Raw genomic sequence first — 15,760 nt, forward strand, 5'->3', positions numbered from 1 at the left:
GCCCCATCAGACTCCGAGCTGCTCACACGGACAGACACGCAGCTCTTGTCTGGATACACAAACCGCCGCTGCTGGTCAGTTATAACAAACGCATTGGCTCTCGAACCGACCTCGCAGTTGCCGTTTCGGAACCTCTGTTATGGTACCGGAGACAGAGCGAAAGTGTCCGGCGAAAGAGGCCGGCGGGCTGCATACAAAAGAAGCCGCGGGGAAGGAGACACCATGGTGGGCATAGCAGCGCAGGCAGCCGCGGGCTCCTCCGGAGCTTCAGCTCAATGAAAGAACTCGAACTTCGGCGATAGAATTTTCCAGCATGTCGGATCCGAGTCAGTGGACGGAGGTGCCGGCTCAGAACAAGTCGCACTATGTTCCCGGTGCGTTGTTGAAGAGGTCTAAAAGGTTAGTGCGCGTTGAAGCTTTTTTTTTTTTTATTTACGCCACCATGCTACAACAATGTAGCCACTTTGATTCTGTCTTCACCCACCGAGTCCTGCTTGTGTTGATGCTAAAAGCTGCTGCTCTCAGAGAACCTGCTAATATCGAAGCTATCCCTGAATTCAAGGCTTCATTGATGAGCTGCTCGGGGCGAAGTTGAAGGAAACGTGGTGATGGAACGACTCGTTTATGTGAATGAGAAAGTGTGTTGGTGGGACGATAACAAGTGCCTGGAGGTCTGAGATGGCTGTTGCTACTGACAGTTGTGGGACCTGATAGTGGCTGTATCAGGTGTCAGCTGCTACCTGGATGATGTTTTCCTCGCCCTTTAAAGTGTCGATAGTATATCAAATAACAAGTATTGACTCATCACTTCATCTCAACCTACACTTGAGAGGCCTGTTGTTTTGTTGCACAACTGTGTCTTGCTCTAAAAGAAGAACCCACAATCGGAACCGTAAACTGATAGACAGGATGCTCACATATTGTCTTCACGCTTTTCCTCGGAGATCCACTTTGCAGGTGGATTTCCGGCCCTAACTTGTGATGCGATTTGTTTTGTTTAGCATAGGGAGACATTTTCTGGCTCAGACGTACCAAGATCAAGAAAACCTACTGCAGATTCCTTCTCTGTTCTTTAGCAATAACTATTAATGGCCTATGACCCACAAAAGTATGCTCACATCAATCCACAAAACTACCACATTTTTCGGACTATATGTTGCTCAAGTCGCACTAGTCGAAAATGCATCAAGAAGAAGAAAACGTATACGTTATTTTTTGGCATTTGATGCACTGATGTCGGTAAAAATACAAGTATTTATGTAAATACATATCACTCATCTGAAGCAACTGTCACTCTGCTCCTCCCTTCAGGTGTCTGGCGGCACACATGAACTTTAGTTCCGCGAGTACTGGTAGTGTTCTTATCATTTTGTTATGAAGTTTCTCTCTGGATTGTTTCAATTCCAAAACACAGATATCCACCATAATCATGTCCACAGGACAGATGCAGGATTATTGGGCCCCATTAAGGACACATTTTGATTTTACGCCATTGTCATGTTGGTCAGTGTGACAAAACGTTTAGCATCTGATATTCTATATTTTAACATATAGAACGTTCACCTGGTTATTAGTCAGAGGACAAGTGACACTCAATATTTACATAATTACATTTAAGAGCTTCATCCTGAATCAAGTTCATGTATTTGGATTGTGTCCTATTTACTATCCACTAGTGTGAAAGAGTGAACAGAACTCGGCATGTAAAACGTGGCTGCACTTCTGTCTGTGGCTGCAGCATCAACAGGAAGTTATATCGACCAAATATGGACTGAAAATTCAGCGGGTCCGATGGCTACCATATCTGGCAAAGATCAATCAAGATAAATGGGACAATGCAAAAAAAAAAGGAAAATAATTTGCTCAACAGTTGGTGGAAATATGACGTGACTTTGAAGAAACTCTCTTGTCAAGAGATTGTGTTTTTGTTTTTTCCAAAATTATTTGGAGGCATTAATGCTGAGGGATTAAGCATGCACACACACACAATCGCACACACTCTGGACATCTGTGGCTCAAGCTGGCCCTGCTGTTTACCCCCCCATCCCTCCCTCCATGTGGCGAGAAGGTGGCCCTATATTGGCCCCCATCAGCTCCTCGTTGTTGACGTCTTTTCTTGCTGATTGTAGTTGTAGTTATATAAACATTTCTCAAGGCAGTGCTGCTGTGAAGGCGGAAATAACCTCCTCCTTTGAGTTAAATCTTAGTGGGCAGAGACAAAGAAATGTTGTTAAGAATCATAAGCCTGAGCTCCACTGGATCATGAAGTATTTTTGGTAGCGAGTCAAACCAGAGATATTCTAAAGATTAGCCGCCTGATCCACTGGATTTATGGGATGTTTCCCTGGGATTCATATTCACTGCTTTCCACAGATTATGTGATGCACAGATGTGAAGTGCAAGAGTTCTAGTCAACAGATGAGCTGTGAAATATGACCACCTGCCACATTTTACCGAGCCCGACCTCATATAGTCACAACTGCCCCTCTCATGATGGTCCATGGGAGTCACTGCCTGGTCACTGTTAGAACCTTTGAAATTCAGACCGACAAAAGATGGTCAGACTTTCACCGATCTTCCTGCTGGTGCTTCCTTATTCTGTCAGATTATTTAATTCACATTTCCTGTTAAAATGTCCTCATTAGCACAATGTCATGACCATTAATAAAAAGATAGTTTGTATGTGTAAAACGCAGACTTGTCCTATGGAGGCATGTCATATCTTGGTCCGCAGGAAGGGTGAAGATAGCTTGACCCCACCCATGTCTTCACATAAGGCCCAAATGTTGACACTCCTGGGGTTTTACTGATAGTTAACATCAAGGGTGGCCAACCAGTCAGAGGCTAAGAGGCACATTGTTTTACTGTGTTGCTGAAAAGAACCACATCTTACAAATATGTGAGGCTGTAAGGTTCTCCTGAACAGCTGGACACGTGACTTAGCGGCAGTATACCGGTTAAAGCACATCCCTATGTGTCTCAAGGTTGCTGGTTCGCGTCCGGAGTGTATCGCTTTTGCATGTATTTTTTAAATTCATACATTTTACCATCATCCTCCTTGAAATATCAAGCGGCATAGATAGAACTTTGTGCGCCATTTATTTTACCTTTATACGTGGCTCATGCCACCAATAATGTCGCCTCACTCTGTGTATGGAGCGACGCTGCAGACTGGCGCGTCTCATCTTCACTCCACTGAATTAAATGGACTTCACGACGATCAACAATGAATAATAGGTGAAACACATGCCATACGTATAGTTTAGGTCATGACAAAGTGAAACGTGGAACTAAGTCATGTAAATCGTGTTGATCTTAGATCTGATGACGGTCCATGACTCTCATAGGCATTGAACAAGCCCATGCGGCGAGGTCTATTGTTTATGTTTCAAAGTTAAACGCAAGTCGAAGTCTATGAACAATATTTTGACATTTTCCCAGCTCTTACTTTTTTTGTGTTATTTCCTGTATAAATGATCATCTTAATAGCAACTTGACCAAAATCGCAGCCCGCTCGGCAGCTCATTTGGTGAAGAGCCGCATCTGGCTCGGGAGCCGTGGGTTGGCCAGGCCTGGTATAAATCTTCAACAATATACAGTCGTTTTCACTGCAATAAACTCTGGTTATGATAACTGGACTTTATGTGGTCTTTGAGCATCTTGAGAGCATGTGGTTATTTCCAGACAATATAGTATTCAGCCATGTCAATCAGTTGCAACATAGAACAATAATTTGTGCTGACAGCTGTCAAATGTTGTGGTCACTTTCTTTCACAGATAAAGTGTCCTCAAAAAGACAAGAGACTTGAACAGTTGATTAGCGCAGAGGAAAGATAAGACGTATTTGATGTTGTGTGGTGGCAAAACTACAATAACTGAAACCTGGATGGGTTTTAGCAAAGGAAGAAACGGACTGAAAAACAATTGTACAATTGGAGCGTAGTCATTGGAACCTGTGTACCCAGAATCTTGTGAGGCTCTGGCTTCTCAGATCTTAGAACACAAGTATAAAACAAAGATAACACGACGTCTCACAGCTTCATTATTGCTTTTTACCCGTCCTGTCCTCCCTATTTCCAGCAGCCCTGCAGGTGGTTCCCATACTCACAGGTCAGACACAGTGTGAACAACAGAAACCAGAACTCTTAGTGAGTGTTCAAGTGAATAATGAAAATTAGTAATTTGCTTTTAGTTATATTCTTCCGCTGCTCTTGTGCATAATGCAACAATAAATGTACATATTTATTTTCATGAGCAGCCTCTGTAGTGGACAGAAGTTGGAGGGCATTTTTTTAAAATATAATAAAATGCAATTCTGCTGTTCTGTATTCTGAGTTCTGTTATCATGTCTCGTAAAATGACGTATTGTTACACCCCTAATAATAACATATTTATTCACCCTGGAGTGCCTCCTAACATTTGAATTGCAAATGTTATTTCTCACACACAAGCGTTAAGTCTTGCCCTCATCTCACCACTCCTGGCTTAGAAGCTGCCCACGCCCGAATTACTGTGTCCTACATTGGTCGCAGCTTAACGGCTCTTGGCTTCACACTGGAAGCGTCACATCTCGTCCTAATCTCTTTGCTGTCACACTGTCATGGAACATCAGCTAAAGTTTCTGGTGTTGTCATGGTGCACTAGAGCTCAAGTAAATGCATCACAGTGCGTTGCATGAGAAGGATAATTAAGGTGGAGGTATGAAGGCTGTGATTTGGGAGGGAAAGATAGGGGCTGTTTTAGGCATCTGTTGCTCTCAAATGATATAATACGTGATTGGACCTGGTGATGAGCAGAGCCCGCCCTCTTGACTGTTAAAGTTTGTTACAAATTAAAAAAAAGATGTTTTGCAAATACTAATTCTATTGGGGAAGGTATTCTCTTTGTTGTGTTGTTGTGTTTCTTTCTTAGCAACTCTCACCTGACTCCACTTACCAAACCAGTTTGTGTGTCTGAAAGTTTGTTCATGTATTTTTCTCTTGTGTGTGTGTTTGTCCTTCAGCTGCCGAAGCAGCAACAGGAAGAGTCTTGGTGTTGGGACGCCGTCACCCACACTGTCCCGGCCACTATCCCCACTCTCTCTGCACACAGGTGAGATACACTGTTTTTTTCCTTGTGTATTTTTAACCAGCAGCATCATGATGGGAAGTCTCTGCAAGAGAGTCTGAACCCCGATGGATACGTCCACGACTGAGGTCCTTCCTGTTAGTTCACCTCTACCTTGATCCTTCATAACAGTCCACCACTCACAACCGCCATTACTGATTTTTTTCATCAATAAAAATTAAGATGAGATCTTGTCAACAAACCTCTTATGTATGAACGAGATGCAACGAAAATGCTGGCCATGTGACAATAGCTAGATGTTGGATGCACTGTTATTGACCAGAGGAGTATGAAAACCATTCAAGAAATTACCGTCGCAAATTCACAATATCATTCACCATGATTGTCATGTGACATCAGTGATCACAGTCACTTTTGGGCTGTCCCTTCAAAGCGGCGCTTAAACACCGGACCAAGAACCATGTTTCATGCTTGCCGTTGATCGACAGCTGAAACCAGCCTGACCAACTGCTTTTCGTCTCTTGAAGGCGTCACAAATAATTTCAGGAACATGCTCAACACAACAACCAAATCAAAAAGATGTCCAATATATGCAGCAAACATTTTTTTTCAGACCCAAATCAAACAATGTTTTGAGGCAATGTACACCACAAACTCGCACAAGGAACCACATAGGTGATGCTAATCATGGTTAGCTGCGCAATGCTAACTCAGATGGAGCTGCTCAGAATGCTTCCTCTGAGGTTGTACATGTACATACATGAGGTGCAGTGACCTCCTTCAGCTCTTCGTAATAGACACCAAGACTGTGCAAGAGTTCAATCCCACGTAGGAATGTCAGCGGCGGCTAAACGCCATGATGGTTGAATCTGATGAGATAAGACTGGCATTCGCGCCATTTAAAGTATAGCAAAGAGTTTGTAAAATGTGCCACTCTAGTCAAATACACATGGAACGCCATAAAACCTCAGCACTGGACCAGTGTGGCGTTGCAACTTATGTGGAACGTGTACAATGTGTTTTTTTTCTTTTAAATAATAATGGCTCTTGTTAACAAATACTTACAGTATTGCAATATTTCACAATAGATTGTCACTCCTACATTGAGATACAGATTGTTTCAGTAGATTTTACACAACCCTGTGGTTGATGATTAAATATGATATTGAATGTGAGAGGTATGGTGAGATCTGTAAATATTTGTTGACCAAAACTATCACTGGACTAGATTTCATCGGTCATTTTCAGTCCTCTGGCAAATGTTCAGTGGTGTGGCACAGAGAAATGAACTATAGCCGGTGTGGAGAAGTGACTGTTACTGGTATAAATAGGTAAAGGTTTGTATTATTCCGTCCTGTTGTACTTAACCAATTACTCACTTTTTTGCCTGATGATGGAGCAGTGTTTATGTTTTGTTCATCATTGGAATCTGCCTCAAATCAATAAATAGTGATTTGGTGTTTCATAAATTCATAAGTTGAGTGAAGCCCAAAGTGTGGACGTATTTCGGGTTTTATTGGGATGCAGAAGGATAGGTGATTGATGATGCTTGCCCCCTCTGCAAAATAGTAAAATTAAAGTGTCGAAAGTCAGGTGACTGTTTGTTTGATTTATGTAATTGTGGCGACTTGTTTACAATTGTTTATTAAATAGCTTTTAATGCCATAGATTTTGTAGCAGGGAAAGTTATAAGTGTGCTTTTATTTGAATTGTTTTCAGAATGGGCGTTCAACAAGATAATTTTTTTTGGCTAAATAGATACCTAAACACAATTTTATATTTTTAGTATTATTCTTGCATTTTGTAAAGAACCGCAAAGATTCGTGAGGCTCCGATCAGGTTTTCTGCTGCCGATCACCGATGCCAGTCGGCCAGCGTGCCGATTACTGTTACCCATCACATGGAGTGGCTATCAATTTATGAGCAAAATATAGTTATGATGAGACCATCTGGGTGCATGATGTGCAAGAACAACTGTATGTGGACAGAAACATGTTTTCATTATCTTCTACTAGAGAAAAAAATACTGCGGCATGTGCTGATCATATGCTCTTTCATGGATGTTGGCTGATCAGGATTGGTGGTCGATCATTCAGAGCACCAATAATGAAGCTTATTGTGTTCAAAATTTTCCGTTTAAATGGCTGCTTTCTGTTTAAAAAATCAATAATTAATCTGGAGCCATCTAATTTAGGTGTTTTGGATGGAAAACAGATGTGTGAAGTAGAGATGTGTTTGGACCAGATCACTTAGATATGCCTAATATTAGCCGGAGCTAATTAAAACGGAGGTTAATATTTTGTTTCCTGTTTTAGACTCATGACTTGGACTGAGTTGAACGTTTATCCCCAATGGGTGATTGTGATCAACATCGCCAGAATTGTTTGAAACCATGAACCCACACCTGTCATTTAGTTATTATGGTGTTCATTTTGGGTTTTTGTTTGTTTAAAAAATGCCCAAAACAACCATTATCATGATCACTTCCTGAATGTGATCTGGTTATTTCGATGACTCCACTTCATTTTTAATGCGTAGTCACATGAGATTTCCGCTTTAACTGAGGCATCATTTTCTGAAAGCATGGTGGCTCTCATTCAAGCCGTGGTGGTGCGGCATGCTGTTTAAATGTACCTGAAACCCTCATCACTGTTGCACGGTTCACCACGACTAGGTGTGATAGTGATACTGTTTGGTCATGTGTCTTCATCATCACTAAACCTGCCTGATGCACAACAACATGCTGTCATGTAACATTCTTCAGATGATAAACAAAACTTCATTGTTGATCGCATCTTATGCAGGTCCATACACAAAACATCACTTAGTTTTTTCCACTTTCTTTTGATGGTGTTATTTGGAAATTAAGTCAGGGAAGTGATCCGTCCTCATCATGCATATACCCTTCGGTCGGACCACACCAAGACCCGTTGTGCAGCTCTGTATCTCTTGTTGCGAAGAATTAGCTGTCAAACGTGTTGAAGCAGCAGGCGGTTGCTTGTTAAACCAGTCTGAGTTTGTGTAATGTGAGCTCAGCAGGAATCATCTGTCCTCCTTTGCATGTTCATCTGCTCATTGAAGAATATTAGAGCATCTGTCTTCAACGTTTTCGCACATATTTTTTGTGTACAGAGGAACCACTCATCGTGATTTATCGACGAGTTAGTTCAGTTTTTTGATAACTGTTTGTTTTGGGGATTTTCAGTTGATCATTCAGTAAAGAGCAAAAAAGTTCCTTCATTTTCATCATTGAAATCTTCAGTCTTGTTGTCGCAAATGTGCGTCTGTTCCGTTAACATATCACATTAACATATAAGAACAGTATGCTTTCACAAATTCTAACCATCACCATCACGGTGTACCAGTTTTTTACAGTTAGCTCCCTCCATGCTGCAGTGCTGCTAAATTTGTGTTGAGTTCTGTTTTCTGAATCCGGCATGGAGACTGAAAAACAACCTCCACCTCCAATTCCAAATGCCTGGAACACACACAGTGCCATAATGTGCTGGGAATTCTGTGTTGGCGTGGGTGGAGAAGATGTGTCGGAATTTGGGCGGTGGGGGCGGATATGTACAGGCTAACGGACAATAGATCACAGTGTATGTTTTTCATGGTCCCACTTAATGGTCTACCTTAAAAGGTGGAGTCCTGTGGACAGGCGTGCTTTATGTTGACAAAACAGCTGAAAACACTGGGATTTCACCCCAGATTAGGGCTCCTCTATACTGCTAAAGCTCTGGAGAGAACCCTCATTTTATCTCGGAAACTTTGTCGGAAATTAACCATGTTCATCACAGACATGCTGGCGAACGCTCAAGTAACCTTATCCTGGTACCGTGCGTCAACGCTCTAGCTGTGTTGCGACTTGCGTGGTTCAGTGTAATGACACATACTGCCTCATGCTGCTTCTGGTGCAGTCTACGCAGTGCGAAGCAGCTGCAAACTTGGTGCAAGTCGGAGGTGAAACACAGTTTACAGCTCTCTTCATATGCAACTCTGAATAAATTATTATTTTGACATAATATCCTTCAAAAAAGAACTACAACAAACGACTGACATCAACGTAAGAATGAAGTAGGGATGGCAGTGTATCAAAGTCAAGTTCTCCATTACAAACCATCGCTGTGACTTATGCTGGGAGTTTGCGATCACTGCTTCATTTAGGACTTATTTTTGCAGGAAGAGGCTTTCCAGCAACTACTGTGCAACCCAGCTTGCAATATCTGCTTTACACAGCTTTCAAATTACCTTCTGTCTATCTTCGTTCGCTGAATCAAAGTTTCTCCACACTGCAGACATGTTCATATCCAGACAATTGCTGTGGCCGCGAGTGTATCACGTTACCACATCATCCAGTTTCTGCCTTTTACTAAATTTTCTGTCTCTCTACTATTGAACTATGTGGTGTATTAATTATACACCACATATTGTCACACATCTTGCCACATCTTGTCCATAATTGTGTACTACAGGGAACTTGAACAGCCCCAGAGGAGAGAGAGAAGAGGAGGTTAGGTTGTACATCACTAAGCAAAACAATACTGTTTCGCCCTCTTCCCTCTGGCAGGAGGCTACAGTCAATCCAGACCAGAGCCTCCCATCACAGGAACAGCTTCTGCCCCTCGGCCATCAGACTGTTGAATTTGTGATCAACCTTTGTTGTTTATTTTATTTTATTTTATTGACAGCACTTTATTCCGAAGCACTTTCCTAGTTGGTGGGATCCCCACTGACCATGGCAATAAAGTTGATTCTGATTCTGAAACTTGAATTGTGCTTATCTAACTAAGAAACCTCATATTACAGGCTTTTAGTGATGAATTATTATGGGGCTTCATGTGATATTGGTCAGTTACTGTGTTGAATGAGGTAAACCTTTTGGACTACCGTCAACAGTGTTTGTTTTCATGACATCAGTTTGGGAATGCACTCTTATCGGTCGCCGAAGGATTATGTGATGACATGTGCAATCAAGCTCTAATCTCTCTTTTTACATAACTGCTTCTATGTAAAACGTCTGCAGCTGGTCACTGCCCTCCCTCCTATTTCACCCCACAAGTAATGCAATCCAGAGTGAGGACTTTGTTAATGCCTCTGGGGGCTCGCAGCCCTGCTATTGACATGAAGTCATGTGTGTTGGTACATGTCCACGTGGCTCGCTGCAGTTGACATCAAATATTAAAAGTCATTATGAGAATTTATGTCAGGGTAAAAAGGTACTGTGCTTCACTAACTCGATGATTTTGTTTCTTGTCAGCAGCAAACAGCCCCCTTGACAGCCCCCGAAATGTGTCTACTAGTGCCTGCCTCAACTTTCCATTTGCCAGAAGGTATGTCAACACTTGTGCAGCGCGATGTAATTGGAAAAATGAATCCATGGTAAAATCACCACGGCAGATTGGGCTGTGGGCCTTTAGCCGCTTATATAAAGCAACTAAAATAGTAGTGTTGTGGCCTTGGTGAAAGACATGCATTGTTCAAAATTACCTGAAAATGTACAAATGCATCACATCGCTGTGGTTCAAAAATGGCTTGTTTTAAATGGTACATCTCACGAGGGATAGAGTGGCCATTATGTTATGATGGATTCCTAGACACAACACACTTTTTGGAGTGTTTTGTTTCTGGTGATGTTCCCTGCAGTCAAACCAAGCTTCAGAGAACTTTAAAAAATGTCAGACTGAAGCAACACCGTGGCCGTAAACTTCATTTTCTTTCGGCATTTCCCTTCAGGGCTTGCCTCTGTAAGGCACCTCCTCTGACTCTTCTAATTCTGTCTCTTGTCTTTGTGTCAGAGCTGGTGTCCTATAGAACTCCCCAGACAGCTGTCTCTATTCTTCCTCTTCTTCTCATCCACAGTGTTTCTACAAAACTTTATTCCTCTTCTCTCCGTCTTTTACTGTCTCCACCTCTCCAGCTTCTCTTCCAACACATCTTTCTCTCACCACAGATCACTATATCGTCTCCTCCTCCCTAACATCATCTGTCAGTCTGTCCATGGCAACTGCAAACAATAATGGGCTGAGGTCTTGAAGACCTCCTGTAGGAGTGATGGAGGGCATGTCCACCACAACCCTCGCATATTTATCAGATACTTTGTCCGCATGAATTTGTAATGACAAAAATGAAGATTAACTGATGAACATGTACATGTAAAGAAGCATTTCACCAAACGCAGCCAAATAAAAATAAAATCTCTCTCTATTGTTCGGTTTTTTTATGAGGAAGTGAATTCAATAACGATGACATGAGAAATATAGCTACGTGGGATCGGATTAAAAACAGATGTTCACATTCGTCTGTGATGCTCCAGAAAGTTTTTTTGGTCGTTGCTAAGCTTTTAAGAGTTTGGGAATAAAACAAAGATGCTATCTTATATCGATGTAAAATTACCGGCCTAATCTCATCTGAAGTTAAAAAAAAAAAGGTTGTGATTGCAGTCTGGTTCCCTGGGAGTTAGGATATATGGGGACTCCACAGACAGCCAGGAGCACTCCCACCTTCCTTATCTGCCAGCTCTTCCTCCTCTCCGATGGAGGCTACCCTGTAGCCCACTCAAGCGTCATTTCACCTGGTTACCATGGCAACACTCGCTCCGAGCGTGTGTAGACTAGAAGAGAGTCAGTAAGTGAGACGACACCTGGGAGGCTCCACAGCTCAGGTGCGCTCTCCTCAAATGGATTCATAACAACTAAAGCAGCAGAACAGGCTGCATTATAAATGTGATTATTCAGTATTTAAGATGAAATGGTGAGTATTGGTTTACGCAACAGTGATGATTTTTGTCAGCGATCTGTTGACTGTTTCAAACAAAATCCATTTCTCACGTTTCTGTATCTTTCCCACGTAAATAACAGCAGAACTTGAGCAGGAGGTGTGACACTGGTAGTTAAAGTTAATCATTAGTAACAGTTGGTGCGTTTATTTCTTATTTCCTTGTTGTCAATGGTTGCTATTTTTTCGAATGAGTCACAAGACAAAAGGTAGGACTTAATCTTCTTATGTGTCACAAGTTGACTTATGTGTCGAAAACCTTGTTGGTGCTTGAGTGAAACAAATCTGAAGACCTTCCCAAAAACACTGGAAAACATGTTTATTACAAGTTGCGGCATGTTGTCTTCACATAAATGTAATTTGAGCTAGCTGGAGTAGTTCTTAAGAATCGCTGAAACTACTGCCTTTCCACACATGGAGACACCAAAATAACACTTGAATTTGACATACATTTATATATTGTTATTTGAACAACATTCCTGAGCATATTTTTCTTGTGTGACGGTCACAATTTTCATCGTAGTACAAACACAAATTTGACAAAATTGTCATGAACCGACATTCAAAAACTGCGCGTTCCCATAAAGTGGTATTAGTGGCCATTCTATGAGTATGAGCCCAATATCGGACCAAAGCCCAGTACCCGTATCGGTGCATCCTTACTTTTATTAAATTGGCAGAAATGTGCAACACTTTCTTAACAATATCTCCATTGATATTTTTGATTCAGAGTTTGGATGTGTTTTTGTTTCAGCTTCCTATTTGCCCAAAAGGCCACTTTGTCTTATCCTTTTGGACAAAGTAACGCCTGCCTGAACGATAGCATCGGTCACTCAAACTGAAATGTTCTCACATAAATAACTAATCTTCATCTTTAATCTTTCTTTTCTCTGTTTTTCTTTCTCTTGCTGACTACTTCTCAGTCACTTGGCTCGAGCTGACAGGTAGACTCTTCAAAACTATTTTGTCACGTGTTCACACTGTTCTTGTCTTGCATACTTCACATGTCCTGCCTGAGAGAAATCTTGTTATTTTGCCCAATTATCCAAATTATGTGTTAAAAGAAGTGTCGGAACACAGCGTCTGTTATGTAACGACTTTCCCATACGAAGCGCCCGACAATGTGTGTTGTTGCAGTCATTATGTAACCCGCATGTCCGTTCCTCTCAGAGCCGACGGTCGAAGATGGTCGCTGGCTTCTCTGCCCTCGTCCGGCTATGGAACCAATCCACCGAGTTCCACTGTCTCAGTAAGTTCACAATGACAACCAGCGACACCCTCCTCTCTCAACAGCTCTCTGAGCACAAACAGATCATTAGCTAATCCAATGAGGGAGAGCAAATGCCAAGATGACAAACTGTTAATTGTTTTTCCTCCATCATCATCTGCTTGAATGAGTCATCAGACCCTGCCGCCGTGATCAGTCGGTAACAGGGGACTGCTTTGTGTGACATTTAAATGGGGCCGCTTCAGCCGGTTTGGACATAACAAGGCTCGGACCTGCGGCTAGTAGCATCAGCATATCACTGCCTTAATTCTATTTGGATAGAGGGACATTTACTTCCCAAACACTCTTGGTTTACAGAACTCTTGTGCTAACTGAGCATGTGACTGTGCAGTGGTACCTTTTCAAAATGCAAAAATAAATCTAGATGAAGAAGCAAAATGGAAGAGAAGCTGCAGGGTACTTGCCAGTGTTTAAGTTGGAAGAGGGAGTTTTCCACTGTTTGTTGAGATGTATTCGAGTGTCTACTGCACCATCAGTTCGGGGAGGACTCCATTTCAGGTGTCAGTTTATGACCAAGCTGTCGGTTGCGCATCCAAAAATCATTCATCCAGATACTGAAATTTTAGTGTCAAATTTTGGAGGAGAGCAATCAGTTTTGACTCGCCAATAAACCTTGGTCAAACCATTCTCCCTGCACCACATTAGTCTCATTCAGCTGATGCAACAGAGTCAACAGTGGACTGTTTGTGAGCTGGCAGAAAGAGTCACCATGTGCCACTATTGTCTCCAAAGTTTATTGGCTGACCCAGGTTCAGCCTCAGAGGTCAATAGGCCTCAGCGCCCCTTTTTTAATGGAAACTAGAACGAGAAGTGCACAGATGTCGACCTTCTGGACAGAGCTGAATGAAGCATATCGCCAAGCTTGTGTTCTATTGTCTTGTAGTTGGATGGCGGGTGCGCAGTTGTAAGGGCTCTTCCACCTTGTTTCATGATTTAAACCTGTGCAACTTATTGTTCCAGCAGTTATATTTTCTCCACAGATGTGTCATTTGATTTCATTGTTCTCTGGTGTAGTCTGAACTTGCTGGTGAATCCAGAATCAGCCTTTAAACAAGTGTGAGGACAGTGTTGATGTGCGTTGTGTTGATATTCTTCTCTATGAATCTAGTTTTATTTGATCATCGCTCAAGCCATTTTTCATAGAAGGCATGCAAACTGCAGCAGACCACAGTGTGCAGCTAGAGGAGGGTGGAGCCAGAATCTTAATTATGGTGCAGTCATACAGCGTTAATAGAATAAGTTACGGAAAGCACAGCGAGACCTTACATGACTTTAAAAATTAAGAGTGATGAGAAACAAAAGTCTGATTCAACAGTTATGAGTAATGTGAATGTTAACTTGTTTCCTTCATCTGACATTACAAATGTCAAAGTAGATTTATATTTGCGCTCCTATAAGTTGGTCATACTACAACAATAATATGCCGGTGGCCGGGTTTTATTTAGATTTTATAGATGTATTACTGTTCACAATTGTGCTGTGCATGTGTGAGTTTGTTATTGTTATTCAATGTTACTGTGTGTTTTTCACAGTGTAATAACAGTTTAATTGGATTTTTCGACTTAACATTATGGTAAGAGCTCTTGCATGACATGAATAAGCAAACCGAGGTGGTAAATGTAAACTTTGAACTCCTCTACATATTTATAATCACCGACTTTTACTGCTAGGCTTTTATTGATTCAGTTTTCTGCCACTTTACAGGAGCAATGTTCAGGTGTTTGTTGCGCGTCTGGTTAAGACTGAGTGGCCGTGTGGTCTCCACACGTTGACTTGCTCAGCCACAGCATGGTAGCAAGACTCGCATCAAAAATGTGCCATAGCACGAAGGCTTTCTTACTGAAATGGAGTTGCTCTGCCACAAACTGCAACACTGTTCAGGCACTTAACACTCAGTGTGCATGTTGATGTCAAAAATTAGACTTACAGTCACCATCATGTCACCAACACAACTGTCAATAAGGTGTTGACTCATGTTGAATGTCACAAATGAATGATGATGAAGCAGGATGTGGAACAGATCTGTAACCGAATGGCGTCCTTATGTGTCCCCAGTCTTCGTCGTCCTCCCAGGAGCGACTTCACCAGCTTCCATACCAGCCAACACAGGACGAGTTGCACTTCCTCTTCAAACACTTCCGTAGCACCGACAGCATCACAGATGAGGATGGCCGACCCTCGACGGTCATACGTCCTCGGTCCAGGAGCCTCAGGTCTGATTCTGAACAATCACACGGTGTTTTAGTATTGAGATGGAGAAGTGAACTAGTGTTGAAATACAAAGACTTACAATTGTGGTCACTAGAATCAAAGCCATTTGTTTACAGCAGTAAATATCAGTGGACAACAAAGAAAAACACCTGCTCACACCTGCCTTCAGACGAACAGGAAGAGAACTCTACGTTTACTGCTTAGATACTACGGAATTATAAAATCATAATACATGGTCCCATCTTAATCCAGGGAAATTCCTGGGTGTCGTGCATGTATCAAAGTCTGTGTTTATTCTAGGCTCAGTTTTAAAGGATGTCCATGAGAAGTCCGATTGATCCCAAATCAAGAGGCTCACGTGCGAGCCTGAAAGAGCACTGGTGCTTGAAAGCACCGGTGGTCCCGCAGGCAGGTAAAGGT

General features: G+C 42.1%; 1 protein-coding gene across 9 annotated transcripts in view; it reads left to right on the forward strand.

Moving 5' to 3' along the window:
• The window catches only part of mast3b (microtubule associated serine/threonine kinase 3b), a 37,551-nt gene that overhangs the window by 6,557 nt on the left and 15,234 nt on the right, over positions 1-15,760 (forward strand). For 2 of the 9 annotated variants that reach the window (XM_053858708.1, XM_053858773.1), the window contains 5 exons: positions 5,003-5,091; positions 10,325-10,397; positions 12,765-12,785; positions 13,012-13,090; positions 15,185-15,342. In XM_053858708.1, coding sequence (XP_053714683.1) covers positions 5,003-5,091; positions 10,325-10,397; positions 12,765-12,785; positions 13,012-13,090; positions 15,185-15,342 — 420 coding nt within the window. Of the gene's footprint in view, positions 1-26; positions 400-5,002; positions 5,092-10,324; positions 10,398-12,764; positions 12,786-13,011; positions 13,091-15,184; positions 15,343-15,760 lie in introns of those variants that run through there. The other 7 variants (XM_053858717.1, XM_053858780.1, XM_053858745.1 and 4 more) reach the window with 6 other exon arrangements.

The sequence above is a fragment of the Synchiropus splendidus genome, chromosome 1, assembly GCF_027744825.2.
Source record: "Synchiropus splendidus isolate RoL2022-P1 chromosome 1, RoL_Sspl_1.0, whole genome shotgun sequence".
Lineage (NCBI taxonomy): Eukaryota > Metazoa > Chordata > Actinopteri > Syngnathiformes > Callionymidae > Synchiropus > Synchiropus splendidus.